The sequence below is a fragment of the Cucurbita maxima genome, unplaced genomic scaffold, assembly GCF_002738345.1.
Source record: "Cucurbita maxima cultivar Rimu unplaced genomic scaffold, Cmax_1.0 Cma_Scf00038, whole genome shotgun sequence".
In the NCBI taxonomy this organism is placed as follows: Eukaryota; Viridiplantae; Streptophyta; class Magnoliopsida; order Cucurbitales; family Cucurbitaceae; genus Cucurbita; species Cucurbita maxima.
The window spans coordinates 1,235,883-1,251,144 of NW_019272054.1; the positions used below are offsets into that span (position 1 = coordinate 1,235,883).

General features: G+C 38.0%; 4 protein-coding genes across 6 annotated transcripts in view; 3 read left to right on the forward strand and 1 right to left on the reverse strand.

The window, feature by feature from the left end:
- The first annotated feature begins 120 nt into the window (after positions 1–120).
- Positions 121–1,786, forward strand: LOC111469100 (40S ribosomal protein S10-1-like). The gene is made up of 5 exons (XM_023114341.1): positions 121–227; positions 544–592; positions 696–975; positions 1,261–1,390; positions 1,569–1,786. The coding sequence occupies exons 1-5, from the start codon at positions 225–227 to the stop codon at positions 1,644–1,646; spliced, it is 540 nt and encodes a 179-aa protein (XP_022970109.1). The 5' UTR covers positions 121–224; the 3' UTR covers positions 1,647–1,786.
- A 1,894-nt stretch (positions 1,787–3,680) lies between these two features.
- LOC111469056 (mitogen-activated protein kinase 4-like) lies at positions 3,681–8,508 on the forward strand. Its single transcript, XM_023114285.1, has 6 exons — positions 3,681–4,211; positions 5,195–5,324; positions 5,418–5,555; positions 6,080–6,412; positions 7,756–7,939; positions 8,035–8,508. Exons 1-6 carry the CDS (start codon positions 4,039–4,041, stop codon positions 8,226–8,228), a joined length of 1,152 nt encoding a protein of 383 aa, XP_022970053.1. The 5' UTR covers positions 3,681–4,038; the 3' UTR covers positions 8,229–8,508.
- Positions 8,509–11,133: 2,625 nt separating this feature from the next.
- LOC111469080 (beta-carotene 3-hydroxylase 1, chloroplastic-like) lies at positions 11,134–13,564 on the forward strand. 3 transcript variants are annotated; one of them, XM_023114312.1, is made up of 7 exons: positions 11,139–11,711; positions 12,163–12,222; positions 12,536–12,607; positions 12,757–12,891; positions 13,045–13,170; positions 13,240–13,296; positions 13,376–13,564. In XM_023114312.1, exons 1-7 carry the CDS (start codon positions 11,388–11,390, stop codon positions 13,448–13,450), a joined length of 849 nt encoding a protein of 282 aa, XP_022970080.1. In that variant the 5' UTR covers positions 11,139–11,387; the 3' UTR covers positions 13,451–13,564. The 3 variants fall into 3 exon arrangements, with proteins under 3 accessions (XP_022970083.1, XP_022970081.1, XP_022970080.1); XM_023114315.1 differs by lacking the exon at positions 12,757–12,891 and having other exon boundaries at positions 11,134–11,711; XM_023114313.1 differs by lacking the exon at positions 12,163–12,222 and having other exon boundaries at positions 11,137–11,711.
- A 597-nt stretch (positions 13,565–14,161) lies between these two features.
- Positions 14,162–15,262, reverse strand: part of LOC111469081 — a 3,231-nt gene continuing 2,130 nt past the window's right edge. Inside the window, exons 3-6 of the mRNA XM_023114316.1 lie at positions 14,728–14,803; positions 14,579–14,630; positions 14,441–14,495; positions 14,162–14,373 (exon numbers count right to left, since the gene is read on the reverse strand). Coding sequence (XP_022970084.1) covers positions 14,195–14,373; positions 14,441–14,495; positions 14,579–14,630; positions 14,728–14,803 — 362 coding nt within the window. The 3' untranslated portion in view covers positions 14,162–14,194. The remainder of the gene's footprint in view (positions 14,374–14,440; positions 14,496–14,578; positions 14,631–14,727; positions 14,804–15,262) is intronic.

Sequence of the window (15,262 nt, forward strand, 5' to 3'; positions counted from 1 at the left end):
ATTCCAAACACGGGGGTTAACAAGTAATCTCAATGTTTGGGCCGTGGCCCGTAACCAGTACGAAAGAAGACAATGGGCCGGAAAGCCCATAAGTTGTCTATTCATTGGATATTTTATAAGTCAAAGTTTCTGAGCCTTAGGGCTTTACGTTGTGAAGAAAGATTGTGAAAGGGTTTCTCTCTTAGCTGCCGCTTCTTCCTGCCGCCGCCGATCACTCCGTCGAAATGGTACGCCGTTTATCCTTTCCCCGTACATTGAACACCCAAGTTTATTCTTTTGTTTATCCAGAAACCAATGGAAAATGTTAGTGAGATTTGAAGGAAATATAATTAGTTGTTAATATCGTCGAGGGCTCGTTCATTCGCACCATTCATCAATGCGCTTGGTTGGTTTTCGATTGGGATTGGGTTTGGGACTTTGGATGCAATTAGTGTTACCGGCCTGAACTCTGAATTTGAAGTGTTTTTATTTTGTTGTTCATGATTTTAATCCACTCTCAACGGGGAGTAAATCTGTTTAAACGATCCGAACGTTGTCTTTTAGATCATTTCTGAGAAGAACCGCCGAGAGATCTCGAAGTACCTATTTCAAGGTAGTGAATTTTACTTTCTTGTGTGTTTGTTGTGGTTAGGGTTTTTTTTCCTTTTTCTCCTTGTCTGTTTGTTTATTTTTTGTTTGTTTCTGTTTTATATTAGAGGGAGTTTGCTATGCGAAGAAGGACTACAATCTAGCCAAGCACCCAGAAATCGATGTGCCAAATTTGCAAGTGATAAAGCTGATGCAAAGCTTCAAGTCCAAGGAGTATGTTCGCGAGACATTTGCCTGGATGCATTACTACTGGTACCTCACGAACGATGGCATTGAGTTTCTGAGGACTTACCTGAATCTCCCTTCAGAAATTGTCCCGGCTACCTTGAAGAAGCAAGCAAAACCAGCTGGTCGACCCTTTGGTGGCCCATCTGGAGACCGCCCACGGTAAATCTTCTGCTGCTTTGCATATGATGGATGATTTCCATACTTTTGCTTATTGGTTTTTCCTGAACTTTGTGCTGGTTTTAGCTTGTTGATTTACTCTGTATCATTACTTTATGTTGAATAATTTTAGTTCTAAATGGTCTGCTACTGCTTTGACTAGATTGGATTTGGAAATTTATCCTTTTACCTTGATATTACGGTTCTACTGATTCTGCACTTTGCTGGTCTCTGAATCATTTTGTAGTTTGATTTTGATTATCCTTAAATCCTCTTACTTTTGAATAGTGGCCCATCGAGATTTGATGGGGAAAGAAGGTTTGGTGACCGAGATGGCTACCGTGGTGGTCCTCGCGGAGCTGGTGGTGATTTTGGTGATAAGGGTGGAGCCCCTGCTGATTACAGACCTTCTTTTGGCGTAAGCAATTTCACCACTCCTAGGATTACCCAACTCTTGATATTCTTATTTAGATTTGTTTGCTATGCCATCTAGAGATTGTTTGATCTTGATATTTCGAATCTTAGTTACAGTTCACTCTCCCAGTTGGGGGTATCAAAGTCAATAACTTTCTAATTGCTGTTTATTGGTTCTTTAGGGTCCTGGAGGAAGGCCTGGCTTTGGCCGTGGAGCTGGTAGCTATGGTGGAGCACCTGCACCATCAAATCTTGAATGAGAGAACATCATAGGTGTATGGGAATTGTTTTTGTTAGTTTTAGTATTGAAGCATGTTGAATCGAAGATGTTAGATTAAACTCATGAAATCATATCAGTTTTGTTTGCCTATAATCAATTGTCAGATCTTTGATTGCGGAAGTCTTTTTGATTCCCTCTCTCCTATTGCTGATGCCTAAAACTCTGTTCTCACCATGTTTAGATTGTGAATTAATCAACTTATCCCAGAAGCATTCTAGTTCACTGCCTGCCTCATCCATTTTCAATTTGTTGCTGTTCTAGATGCTGTAGTTAAGGCTTCCATAGTAATCAAATTGCATTGCATATATGTGAGTATTATGTCTGTGGGTGGAGGATGATTAGCCCATGTGAAATCTCCTCAAATGAATTTGACATCTCATTGAACTGGAGGGAAAGAGCCCTGGAACAATGGTCTGTTTGCACTTTTGTTACTTTTGCGGGCTTTTTGATGCTCCAAGGAATGCGACTATGAATCTGTGTGTACTTTGTGTACTGTACGGTGCATTTGGAGCAGAAATGCATCCTTTTCTTTCCTAGCTGTCCTTAATTGAAATGCTTCTCTTTCTTATTCACGTGAATTGGGTCTGTTGAATGAGCTGATGCATGCACCTAGAAAAAAGGGTTGATCGAAGTTATGTTTGGCTGTCAAAGACTCGACCAAGTAGGCCGGGAGTGGATGGCTTTAAACTCAACGCCAGATATCCCGTGAAACACAACCACCATATCTCTAATAAGGGGGAAAGTGCTGCTTTCTCTGAAATTTTGTGGGAGTTTCACTTCCATCCATCCTAAACTTTCCACTTTTATTTACATTTTAACTTCAAATTTACTTCACTTCCCCAGCTAAGTTTTAGACCGAACTAATCTATATATAGGGGCGTTTAACAAATTTTGGTTTGTGTTTGGTTATGAACTTATCTAGGTTGGATAATGGTTTGATCGATCTAATCTTAAATTATTGGAATGTTTTGATTAATTATTGGAATGTTTTGATAAAAAAACTAAACGTTTAAATAAACCAACTTTTTATTAATTTTAGTTGATTCTCACCTGAATTTCTATTTTTCAAACAAGGGAAAGTCATTGATGATCTGAATTTAATGCTTTAGAGACAAATCACAACATTAGTTACTAATTTAAAGACAAGTATAAATTGGATGTACACGGGGTTAGACTAGATTGAGTTAGACCGACACAAAATAAATTTCGAAATGATTGGATTGATAACCAAAACAACTAGATTGAGTTGAGTTAGACCAACACAAAATTTCGAGTTGATTGGATTGATGACCTAAACAACTCGTAACTTAACCCAACTCAATACATATTATTATATTAATAACTAAGATTTCATAAATTTATTACAGTTATCATTAACATCAATTAAAAAGGTAAAATATTCTCAGTTGAGTTGGGTTAAACTATAACATTATTTTTTAGTGGGTCGAATTGACTCGACCAAAAAAATGTCAACCCACGAACAAATTTTTTCAATTTTCGAAAAATTCAACCCAATAAAATGAAAAAAATATAACCAACTCAGTCTTTATGGTTTTGATTGGATAGTCTAAATTCATCCATTTATCAAGTCATATGAATACCCTTATATACTACCTACCCTTATATACTACCGATGAAATACCAAATCTTTTTTAAATAAATAATGTTTACGAAATCAACCATTTAATCTATCTACTTTTAAATTTGTAACAACACCGTCCTTGTACCTTCAAAATTATAATAATTAAATATCGACTTTTATTATTAAATATATATAATCCCTAATTAATTTAACATTTTTAAGTAAGAAGTGATTTAGAATTATACAATTTGTGAAAGCCATTGAATTCAAAACGTAGAACAAGAAGCAACCATTTTAAGGATGTTCGAGAAAAGAAAAAAAAATGTTGGGGAACTTAAAAAAAGAACAAATTCTTTAAAGTAGGGCTGAGCTGACCCAACGAACCGCAACAATGTCAATGTACGTAACCGATTAAAAGGGGAAAAAATCGCATTAATGGCGGTTTTAATTAGATCTTATTGGAGTGGAGAAGGGCGTTTGTTTTGGCGGAGCGAAAAAAGTCGGCTTCGATTCACGGATTTTCAAACCATTTTCAGATCAATAAAGCAAAGAAGAACCAGAAGCAAGCAAGCAAGCAATCAATCGCCATTGCTCATCGCCCTTCACATTTTTCAGACCTTACTTTTTCAAAAAGCCCCAAATTCAGCTTTCCCGAACACCCTTTTCCCAGTTCTCCCATGACGCTTCTCCGAATATAGCATTTCTTTTGAAATCAGTAACTTGAAACCAACACTTCCCCTGGTTGCTTATTCCTTTGAAGGCGATTCTGGGTTTTTTTCCATTTCCCAAAATGGCTACTAAAGAGTCCAGCTCTGCGGCTGCCACTGAGGGGAAGATTAAAGGGGTTCTTACCCATGGCGGCCGATATGTTCAGTATAATGTTTATGGTAACTTGTTTGAGGTTTCTGCTAAGTATGTTCCTCCTTTGCGACCCATTGGTAGAGGTGCTTATGGTCTTGTTTGGTAAGGTTTTGATCTCTAAACTGCTGTTCTTCTTTTTTTTAGTTGTTTTCTAACAAGTTTGTGGAAGTTTTGGTGATTCTCCTCCTGATCTGCTTGGTAGATTCATTGTAGCTTACTTGTTTAGTGAAATCTTATGTTCTGTTTGCAATTTGGCTTGGTAATGCTTGTTAGAATGTGTATGGTTGGCATGCTCTTTTTCTTTTGTTAGTTCAACACAGCAATTGGGTATGAGGTGAATTGAACCTATGACCTTTTGGACGTGAGTAATGTGAGATCTCATGTCGGTTTGAGAGGAGAATGAAATATTCATTATAAGGATATGGAGACCTCTCCCTAACATACGTAACGGGCCAAAGTAGAATATCTGGTAATGGTGGGTTTGAGTGTTACAAATGGTATTAAATGTGCCAGCGAGGAGGCTGAACCCCGAAGAGGGGTGAACACCTGGCGGTGTGCAAGTGAGGACGTTGAGCCACGAAAGGGGTGGATCATGAGATCCCACATCGATTGGAGAAGGGAACGAGTGCTAGCGAGGACGTTTGGTCCCGAACGGGGGTGGATTGTGAGATTCCACATCGGTTGGGGAGGAGGACGAAACATTCTTTATAAGGGTGTAGAAACCTCTCCCTAGCAGACGTGTTTTAGAAACCTTGAGGGGAAGTCGAAGAGGGAAAGCCCAAAGAGTGGTGGACTTGGGCCGTTACAAGTATGGTTTAATCGGTTGAGCTATGTTCGTGTTGACCCATGGTTGGCTTAGCTTGAAAACTAGTGATCTAATCCAACTTAGTTAGATTGGGGATCCACTGAAGAAAACCAAAAGTAAGGCTTACCTTTTCTATTGTCTTCTCTCAATCACAGCTTGTCTTTCTGCTACTTCTAGATGTTTGTTGTCGATCCACTTTTCGTTTTAAAGTTCTGAGTAATATCGTGACGATTTCGATAACCGAACCGTGTGCTGGGTTCCATAATTTCTTTCTCTGTAGTGCTGCTGTAAATTCTGAGACACATGAAGAGGTTGCCATCAAGAAAATTGGGAATGCTTTTGATAACATAATCGATGCCAAGAGGACATTGAGAGAAATTAAGCTTCTTTGCCACATGGAACATGAAAATGTATGGTTTGTTTTTATATTCCCTGCTAGATGAGCTGAGAGCTTGTTTATCTGCTTCGTCCTCTGTAACTGCTCGATTTTTAACCCTTCGCAGATTATAGCCATCAGAGACATCATTCGGCCACCAAAAAGAGAGGTTTTTAATGATGTTTATATCGTTTACGAATTGATGGACACTGATCTTCATCAAATAATTCGTTCTGACCAATCACTGACCGACGATCATTGCCAGGTTTGACGCTGCAATTTTGATCCTACCCCAGTGATCGTTTTATAAAATATGAGTTCATGACACTTATAGTTGTTTTATACTTCTTTGGGATCTAAGTTAATGTTCGATCGATATTAGTGAGTTCGAGCCAAACCGAGAAAGAATAATGGTCATTGAAAGTTTGAAGTTTGTTATCATTATTGACTCGAGAAAAGTTTTTGTGAGAACTCACATCGGTTGGAGAGGGGAACGAAGCATTCCTTATAAGGGTGTGGAAACCTCTCCCTAGTAGACGCGTTTTAAAGCCGCGAGACTAGGCCAAAGCGAACAGTATCTGCTAGTGGTGGGCTTGGGTTGTTACTGTTTTTCCTCAAACTTTTTGGCCAATCACTGCATCAAGTTTTTGTATTCTGGCGTGACGATACGCGTATGGATGACGATCTATAGTGGTCGTTCATATTTAGAGAATCATTGTTCATAACTTTGATTAGCGTTGTCTTCGAAGCTAAACTCACCATTAAACTGACATGTCATGCACTTTGCAGTACTTTTTGTATCAGTTATTGCGTGGGCTGAAGTATGTACATTCAGCCAAGGTCCTGCACCGTGATCTCAAGCCAAGCAACCTGCTTCTGAATGCAAATTGCGACCTTAAAATTGGCGATTTTGGATTAGCAAGAACGACTTCTGAAACCGACTTCATGACTGAATATGTGGTTACTCGTTGGTACCGAGCACCGGAATTGCTGCTCAATTGTTCGGAGTACACTGCTGCTATCGATGTTTGGTCTGTCGGATGCATTCTTGGTGAGATCATGACCAGAGAACCTCTCTTCCCTGGAAAAGATTATGTTCATCAACTCAGACTTATAACTGAGGTACAAGTTTTAATACCTATAAGAGTTCATGTTGTCTTGTGTTCAACTCTTTTTATAGTTTGGAAAATTTGATAGAGTTTAATGTTTGATGAGAGGAACTAAATTTTTATCCCAAACGGTGAGATTCCACGTTGGTTGAAGAGTGGAACGAAACATGCTTTGTCAGATTGTGGAAACCTCTCCCTAACAGACGTGCTTTAAAACCGTGGGGCTGATGGCGATATGTAACAGGCCAAAAAGGACAATATTTGTTAGTAGTGGGCTTGGGTTGTTACAAATGGTATTAGAGTCAGACACTGGACGGTGTGCTAACAAGGATGTTGGGCCCCAAGGAGGGTAGATTGTGAGATTCCACGTTGGTTGGAGAGGGGAACAGAACATTTTTTATAAGAGAGTGGAAACCTCTCCCTAATAGAGGTGGTTTAAGACCGTGAGGTTTACGCGATATGTAACGGGCCAAAGCGGACAATATCTGTTAGTGGTGGGCTTGGACTGTTACAAATGGTATTAGAGCCCAACACCGTGTGCCAGCGAGGATGCTGGGCCCTTAAAGAGGGTAGATTGTGAGATCTCACATTGGTTGGAGAGGGGAACGAAACATTCTTTATAAGAGTGTTGAAATCTCTCCCTAACAGATGTGCTTTAAAACCATGAGACTGACGGCGATACGTAACGGACCAAAGCGAACAATATCTGTTAACGGTGGGGTGGGGCTATTACAAATGGTATCAGAGTTAGACACTAGGTGATGTGCTAGCGAGGATGCTGGCCCCCAAGAGGGTAGATTGTGAGATCCCACATTGGTTGGAGAGGGAAACAAAACATTCTTTATAAGAGTGTGGAAATCTCTCCCTAATAGACATGCTTTAGAATCGTGAGGCTGACGGCGATATGTAACGGGGCAAAGGGGACACAAACTCACTACAAGTCAAAAGGAAAACAAGATAGAAGCCTATGGGAGAATCACAGTGTTCCGGGTCTTGAGTGCTCGTTCTCCGTTCTATATCAACTTCCCTATTTACTTCTAACATACTCTCCCTCCGTACGCACGCACACACTCTTTCTGCTATGGACGTTGACTATCAAGGCTCACTCGATCATATTTGTAAATAACAGTGGTTTTTCAATGGTGGTGGTGCTAAATGACCATCTTGTATGTTTGACATCTTATGTACGCTGAAAATCTCTTTTTGTGCTTGTGATATCTTGATTCTCATCGTCATTTTTATCGACCGTGACGTTTTGAGAAGTATTTTAGCTCTTCATTCCTGCTGATGAATAATGAAAAGCATGCATATTTTCCCGTATTTATTTGATCATTTCTTTGTTTTCCAATGTAAAAGCTACTAGGATCACCGGATGACGCCAGCCTAGGATTTCTCCGAAGCGATAATGCTCGAAGATACGTCAAGCAGCTTCCACAGTACAGGAAACAACAATTCTCAGCTAGATTTCCCAACATGTCTCCAGCTGCTCTTGATCTTCTAGAAAAGATGCTCGTATTCGATCCAAACAAACGCATTACAGGTCTGCAAAAACCGTTCATACTTTAACCACGAAAAGATCTCGATCTTTGCTTTTAAACGCCATCAAATATGTGATACCTCTGTACCCTTTTGCAGTGGAGGAGGCACTTTGTCATCCATACTTGCAATCTCTTCACGACATCAACGACGAGCCACTCTGTGTCAGGCCCTTCAGTTTCGATTTCGAGCAACCGTCGTGCACTGAAGAGCATATTAAAGAACTCATCTGGAAAGAATCCGTTCGGTTCAACCCCGACGAATCAGGCAGAAGGACGACTCTTTGCGTCTAAGGTGATCTAGATGCTGGAAACTGAACACTTGTTTTCTTTTCCCTGAATAGGATTTACTGTCATGATCAAGTAGATAAGAACAGCAGTAAAACTTGTATGGTTACCCATATGAATGAACGAATTCGAAGAAACTAAGAACGAAAGACCCGAAAAACGAATCGAAAAATGGAGCAGAGTATTAGGTATTGGGAGATTTTGGAGCAAAGATTGTGGATGCTTGTACTTTCCATGGATCTCAATGAACTTATGAAATAAATTGAAGGGTGTATTGTTATAGATATGTTTTTCTTTGTATTTGCTTCATTGTGTGTTTATTAAAATGCAGATTCTAATGACATATTTTCAGCTCATTCTTCTTTTTCTTTCTAAAAAGGGTTATAGGATTTTGAATTTGGTACCTAATAAAAGAATTATTGCTTCTCGTGCCCTTCAGTAAATTCTAATCATATCTGAGATCTCACATCGGTTGGAGAGGAGAATGAAATATTTCGTACAAGGGTGTGTAGATCTCTCTCTAACAGACGTGTTTTAAAACCTTGAGAGAAAACTCGAAAGGGAAAGTCTAAAGAGGACAATATATGCTGACGGTGGGTTTGGGCTGTTACAAATGGTATCAGAGCCAGACATTGGCCGATGTGCTAGTGAGTACGCTGGGTGTCACAATCGCACTTTTGATGGCAGCGGACTTGTGATTGTACGACACTCACTTTCCAACAATAAATGTGTTAAGCCAATTCATTCTTGCGTTGCTTACGATTAAGCGATGTATGCTCGAGCCTCGGCCCCAGTTCAAGAAGAAAGTTTGAGAAAACGAGTTCAAAGAGAGATTTCAAAAAATAGGTTTTGAAAGCAAGATTTGAGAAATTGAAATTGGTGTTATATGCAAGCAAACAGGCAACAACGCTTGCAGTATATAACTATTGATAGGGAGAAGTTGACCACTAGTCATATCCCCTATACTACATTTTGAGGCATTTCATGTCTGGCAGACCTATACATGATTTTGCCGAAACGTCATACTCTCTTAAGAATACAAAAGAAAAGCATTACATGGAAAAACATAAAGGGTTTGGCTTGGCATGGGCATGCGGCCATGGGCAACACACTCTGGACGAGCATGATCGTGATACTGGGCTCCAGGGGGGTGAATGTGAGATCCCACATCGGTTGGAGAGGGGAAGAAAACATTTCTTATAAGGGTGTGGGAACCTTTCTCTAACCGATGCATTTTAAAACCTTGAGAGGAAACTCGAAAGGGAAGACTTAAAGAGGACAATATCTACTAGCAGTGGGTTTGGGCTGTTATAAATTGTATCAAAGCTAAAAATCGAGCAATTTGTCAACGAGGACGCTAAGCCCAAAGAGGGTGAATTATGATATCTCACATCGGTTTGAGAGAGAAATAAAACAATTCTTATACCATAACAGACACGTTTTAAAACCTTGAGGGAAACTCCGAAAGAATAAGCTCGAAGAGGACAATATCTAATAGCAGTGAGTTTGGACTGTTACACCATAGTTTAACCTAAATCATGCTTATGGTTTGGTTAATTAAAACCATAGGTGATTTAATACGGGGAACCAAACAAAGTCCTATTGTTCCATTCACATTTTCTCAAAATTTTGGTCTGCCCAAAACAAGATGGATTGAGTTGCATGCATTACCCCATGTTCTTGGAGCTAAATTACAAAATTACCCTAAACGACCGCCATGAGTTTAAAAAACTATCTTTATTCATTTTAAAAGTGGCAATATTGCACTTGACATTTTATAAATGTTTCAAAATTGACTCGAAGTAGAAAGTCATTGAAATTTTAGATAGAAATTTAGATATGAAATGGGTGTAGTGATGACATTGAATGGTGTGACGGTGTTTGAATTTTTGTTTTGTTCCAAGTCAAAAATAGTTTTGAAACGTTTGTCCAAGTTGACAACTAAGCACGAGGGTTGTGCTAGTTGCTAGACATAACTAAACACCTTATATACACACATACACAAAAGGAATTAAAAAGACAATAGAGTACGTACACGAAAGCAATAATATACAATTCTCATTAGAAGTATAAGGGTAAATTCGTAACTTCACTCGATGCATAATGCCTAAATGAAGAAAAACATAAAATGAGATGAAACCACACAACGTTAAATTAACATTCAACAAAACTAACAAAACACAATGGTCCCATAACACAAAAGAAAGCGATTCGAAGTCTTAATTTCAAAAGAAAAACTATGTTATTAAATTTTAAATTATATAATTAATAAATCTCTAATGTCAATTACCTATTAAATATAAAATTAAAAGTTTTTTAATCTTATGTATAATATAAAAAAAAATGTTTAAATATAATTTTAGTACAGGTACTTTTAGTTCATTTTAGCATCTCCATAATTTAAAATATTCCTTTTTGTCTCTAATCAGATTATGGATACGTGATCGAATCTGCTAAGAACGAGGTGACGACTACTGGAGAAGCGACTGAGTACAGTCCATGAGCCTAGCTTGGAGCAAGCCAAAATTGTGGCTTGAACCTACTTTGCTAAGAGAACATCATGACAAGAAAAATAGACTGCAGAAAGCAATCCCTTCCAACGAGCAACTTTTAATCAAGCTTTGACTGAATCGTTCTATCAATTTCGTGGCCCTTGCTTAACTCTTTGTTCCTTAATCTAATCAAACTTAAGACACTGCTTGGCGGTTGATGGCGGGTAGAAGTACTGAAGTGCATTTGGATCAAAAGAATGCACTGCTTAACTTAGCGACTAACTAGTTTATGCAACTACTCGCTAGTTAGCTCTCATTATCAAAGCGAGCGAAATCTCTCTCAGCACTTTGATTTTGGTCACGTAATTTCAAAACCTGACCACTCTGATCCTCATTTGCAAAAATGCTAAAATTTTGATCGAAAACATGAGATAAAAATGTAAACAAAAAAGACTGAAAAGTACATGACTAAAATAGTATTTAAACGAAATGAATAGGGTTATTTTGGTAATTTCACCAACATACCAAAAACGACGAATCTTAACAGCTGATTTACATTGAATACGCAACCCCCGCCTAAGAACTCAAATCCCTTTATAAACGCTTTCTTTTCCTTTCCAATTTCTTCTCGACTCGATCCTCAATCCGATCCGAAGCTCGCCGGCGTGCGTTCATGGCGACGGGGATCTCGGCCGTTGCAACCGCGGCGCCGTACCGGAGAATAATTCAACGACCGGCGAAAGCTCCAGCTCCGGCGAACCGTGTTCCATGGCGGTGCTTTGCAAAACAGAGCACGAGAAGATTGTCGACAGTGAAGAAGAAATGTGGGGTGAGTGAAGTTGAAATGGTTAGGGATTTGAAGGTAATCGTGGAGGAGAAAATGGGGAGGAAGAAAGCGGAAAGGGATGCTTATCTTGTTGCTGCAATTGTGTCGAGCTTCGGGATCACGTCCATGGCTGCCATCGCTGTCTATTACAGATTCTCCTGGCAACTCGAGGTATTTTTTCCCCTCCCCTTTTTTCTTTTACCAATTTTCTTAATACTCTAATTGATATAATCGAATTGGGATATAAGGTGTATACTCATGATTGATATAATCGAATTGGGATCTAAGGTGTATACTATGATTGATATAATCGAATTGGGATCTAAGGTGTATACTCTGATTGATATAATCGAAATGGAATTATAATCGAATTAGGATCTAAGGTGCATACTCTGATTGATATAAGATCTAAGGTGTATAATTCTGATTGAATTGAATTGAGATCTAAAGTATATTTTGATTATATTAATAATAGTCTGATTATATAATTAATTATTATAATATATTTTCTAAATATTATATCTCAATATTTTCCCATTTTTTATTTAAATTTAACTTTGTTAATAAATTTTAATTCATAACAAAATTATGGAAAATAACTCGAATTACATTTCATTTACAGGGTGGAGATTTTCCGGTTTTGGAAATGTTTGGTACTTTCGCACTATCGGTTGGAGCTGCTGTAAGTTGAAGCCTATAAAATTATGGTTGCATTAATAAAAATATTTAATTTTATTTTAAAAGTTTCATTAATATTTCAAAAAAAAAAATTAAAAAATATCATTTGTTATTATAGTTAAAAAAAAAATATTCATAAAATTTTAAAGATAGTTAAAAAATTTAGAAATTATAGTAGTAATTTTTTTTATTTTTAAAAGGGTACTTTTCAAGTTCAAATAATAAGTTTAAGAGTATTATTAAAATTTTTGAAAATTTAATAGTATTTTTGAGGTAAATTATCAAATTTAAAAATGATCTAAAATAATTTTTTTTAGGTGGGGATGGAATTCTGGGCGAGATGGGCACATAAACAACTGTGGCATGATGCGCTATGGAATATGCACAAGGTAATAGCTCGTTACATTTAAATGTGTGAACTTTCGCTATGAAATATGCACAAGGTAATAGCGTGATTATTTAAAAAAATATTTTGCGTTAAAATTTTGTAAATAATTCAAACTAAACATTTTGAAATTACATGAATGGGTGAGGCTAGTCTCATCATAGGGCGAGGGATGGAGCGTTTGAATTGAACGATGTGTTCGCAATCATCAACGCGGTGCCTGCCATTGCTCTTCTTTCTTTCGGCTTCTTCAATCAGGGCTTCTTCCCCGGTCTATGTTTTGGTGCTGTATGTCTCCTTCTCCCTTTACTAAAAACAACATTAATTTCTACGAAATTATTTGAAATTTTGTAAATATTAAAACAATTAATTTAGTAAAGTGGTGAAGGCTGTCGAACTCCAGGTCAGATTTTCATGACGTGTCATGTTGTGATTCGGCAGGGTTTGGGAATTACGGTGTTTGGGATGGCCTACATGTTCGTCCATGATGGCCTCGTGCACCGTCGTTTCCCTGTGGGTCCCATAGCTGCTGTCCCCTACTTACGACGTGTCGCTGCTGCCCATCATGTAAGTCATTCCCGACATGTCGTTTGTTTTTTGGGAGTTAAATTTTAATTTTTTATTTTTTTGGTGCAGATCCATCATACGGACAAATTCGATGGCGTCCCGTACGGGTTGTTTTTAGGACCCAAGGTTAGTTCCGTCATTTTACTCGCTAATTATTATTTTTTTGTTACTTTGAATGAAAACGACGCCGTTTGGATTGCTGCAGGAACTGGAAGACGTGGATGGCGAGGAAGAGCTGCAGAATGAAATTAAAAAGAGAAGCAAAGTTTACAGAAATTAAATTTAATTTTCTCATTATATTAGTAATAATCAACAATAGGTGGTTATTATTTTTTTAATTTTTTTCTCTTCGTGTAATTAATTATTTTTTATTAACACGAATACTCGGTTAAGCAATAAATTTAATTCATACTGTATCAAATTATTGACCAATTCTAAAAAAAATGTTTAATGAATGTCGGAGTGAGTTATCAATTTAAAAAATTTCTTTTCACTCCCTCCTTCATTTTCCGCTCCATTTGAACTGGTATCAAAATAGACATCTCTAAAGGTAAGAGTGTCGATATCATATTCAAGCTATTATAATTTATCAATTTGTCGACGGGTGGGCTTGATAAAATTAAAATTAAAATTAAAAGTTTATAATTTTTTTTGTATAGAGATCACTAAAAAAAGAAAAAAAAAAAAAGAAGACTTGGTTTCTAAAAAGAGAAGACGTGCAAGTAAAAAGAAGGGTAAACAAACACGCCACGTGTCATTTAGTGTGTTTTCAAATTCAAGTCCTTTTCTTGACGACGCGTCGTTCTTTCTTGCACTACTCGTCGTCCCATTCCAACAAACTTCTACGCCAATCACTGAGCCCTTTAAATCTCTCTTTTTATTATATTATATTAAATTAAACTTTAATTTCTTTTCTTCTTTTTTTTTTCTTTTTCTTTTCAGCATCCATTGATCTTAAAAGGAAAAAAAAAAGAGAATTTGCAATTGAATTTATTTATTTATTTATTTATTATTATTATTATTTTTAATTGAAGAAGCCTATGACCCAACGTAACAATTTGACTGTAAAAACAAACATTAGAGAGCCACAATGTATAAAGGTTAGATAGCTCCTCATAAGGCTGTGCAAGAAGAACTTGTAGAGAACTACACAGATCTTGGCCAGCCACCTTACCCAACGCTGCTGGGAAAGTTTCATCACCCCTGCAACACCCATAATGTCATGTTTGTTCATGAAGTTCTATGGCTTAAGGTATCCAAAATGACTTACATTTATGAATTGCTGGATACTGAGCAAGCAAGGAGGTTACCAGCTTCATCATACCCTGATGATTTGTTTACACAATTTGTATGGATCATACTCATTTTGAGTGTTGAAATTGCTGGGAATTATGAGTTGTGTACTCACCAAGATGAGATGCCCCGCTTTTACTTGTGGTTCCATTATGATTTGTGCCTTCCTGCATAAGAGTTACGTGTAAGATAGCGAGTAATTTCTTGATACCAATTAGTTGAAAGGATCATTGGGTATTGAGTTTGTATGTGTGGTTGGTTTACTGTATAGTTCTTTCTTCGTTGTTGATGTCAATGAAGGTGCAACCTTTGGTGAAGGGAATCTTTGTGTTCTTCCACACTGTTCAATGATGACCAAGTTTGTTCATATATTACCATAAGAGTTGGAGGGATGATGGTAGTAGAGATGCTCAAGGGTGAGGTGGGAATAGGCAATTCTTCACGTCTTTGACCGGGTCATTGCGGGTGAGACTGAGGCCAAGAACAGAGACGAGAATGTAATCTTCGTCCCAATCCCCATTGCAGACGAGGCAGAGGCCAAGAACAGGGATAAAAATGTAATTTTTGTCTCTGTCCCCACTGCAGGTGAGGTCGAGGCCAAGAACAAGGATGAGAATGTAACCTCCATCCTTGTCCCACACGAGCAAGGCTGAGGCCAAGCATGGAGACGAGAATATAATTTCCATCCCTGTCTCCACCGTGGGTGAGGCCGAGGAAAAAAATAGGGACAAGAATGTAATCTCCGCCCATGTCCCCACTGCGGGCGAGGCCAAGGCCAAAAATAGGGGGGGGGGGGGGG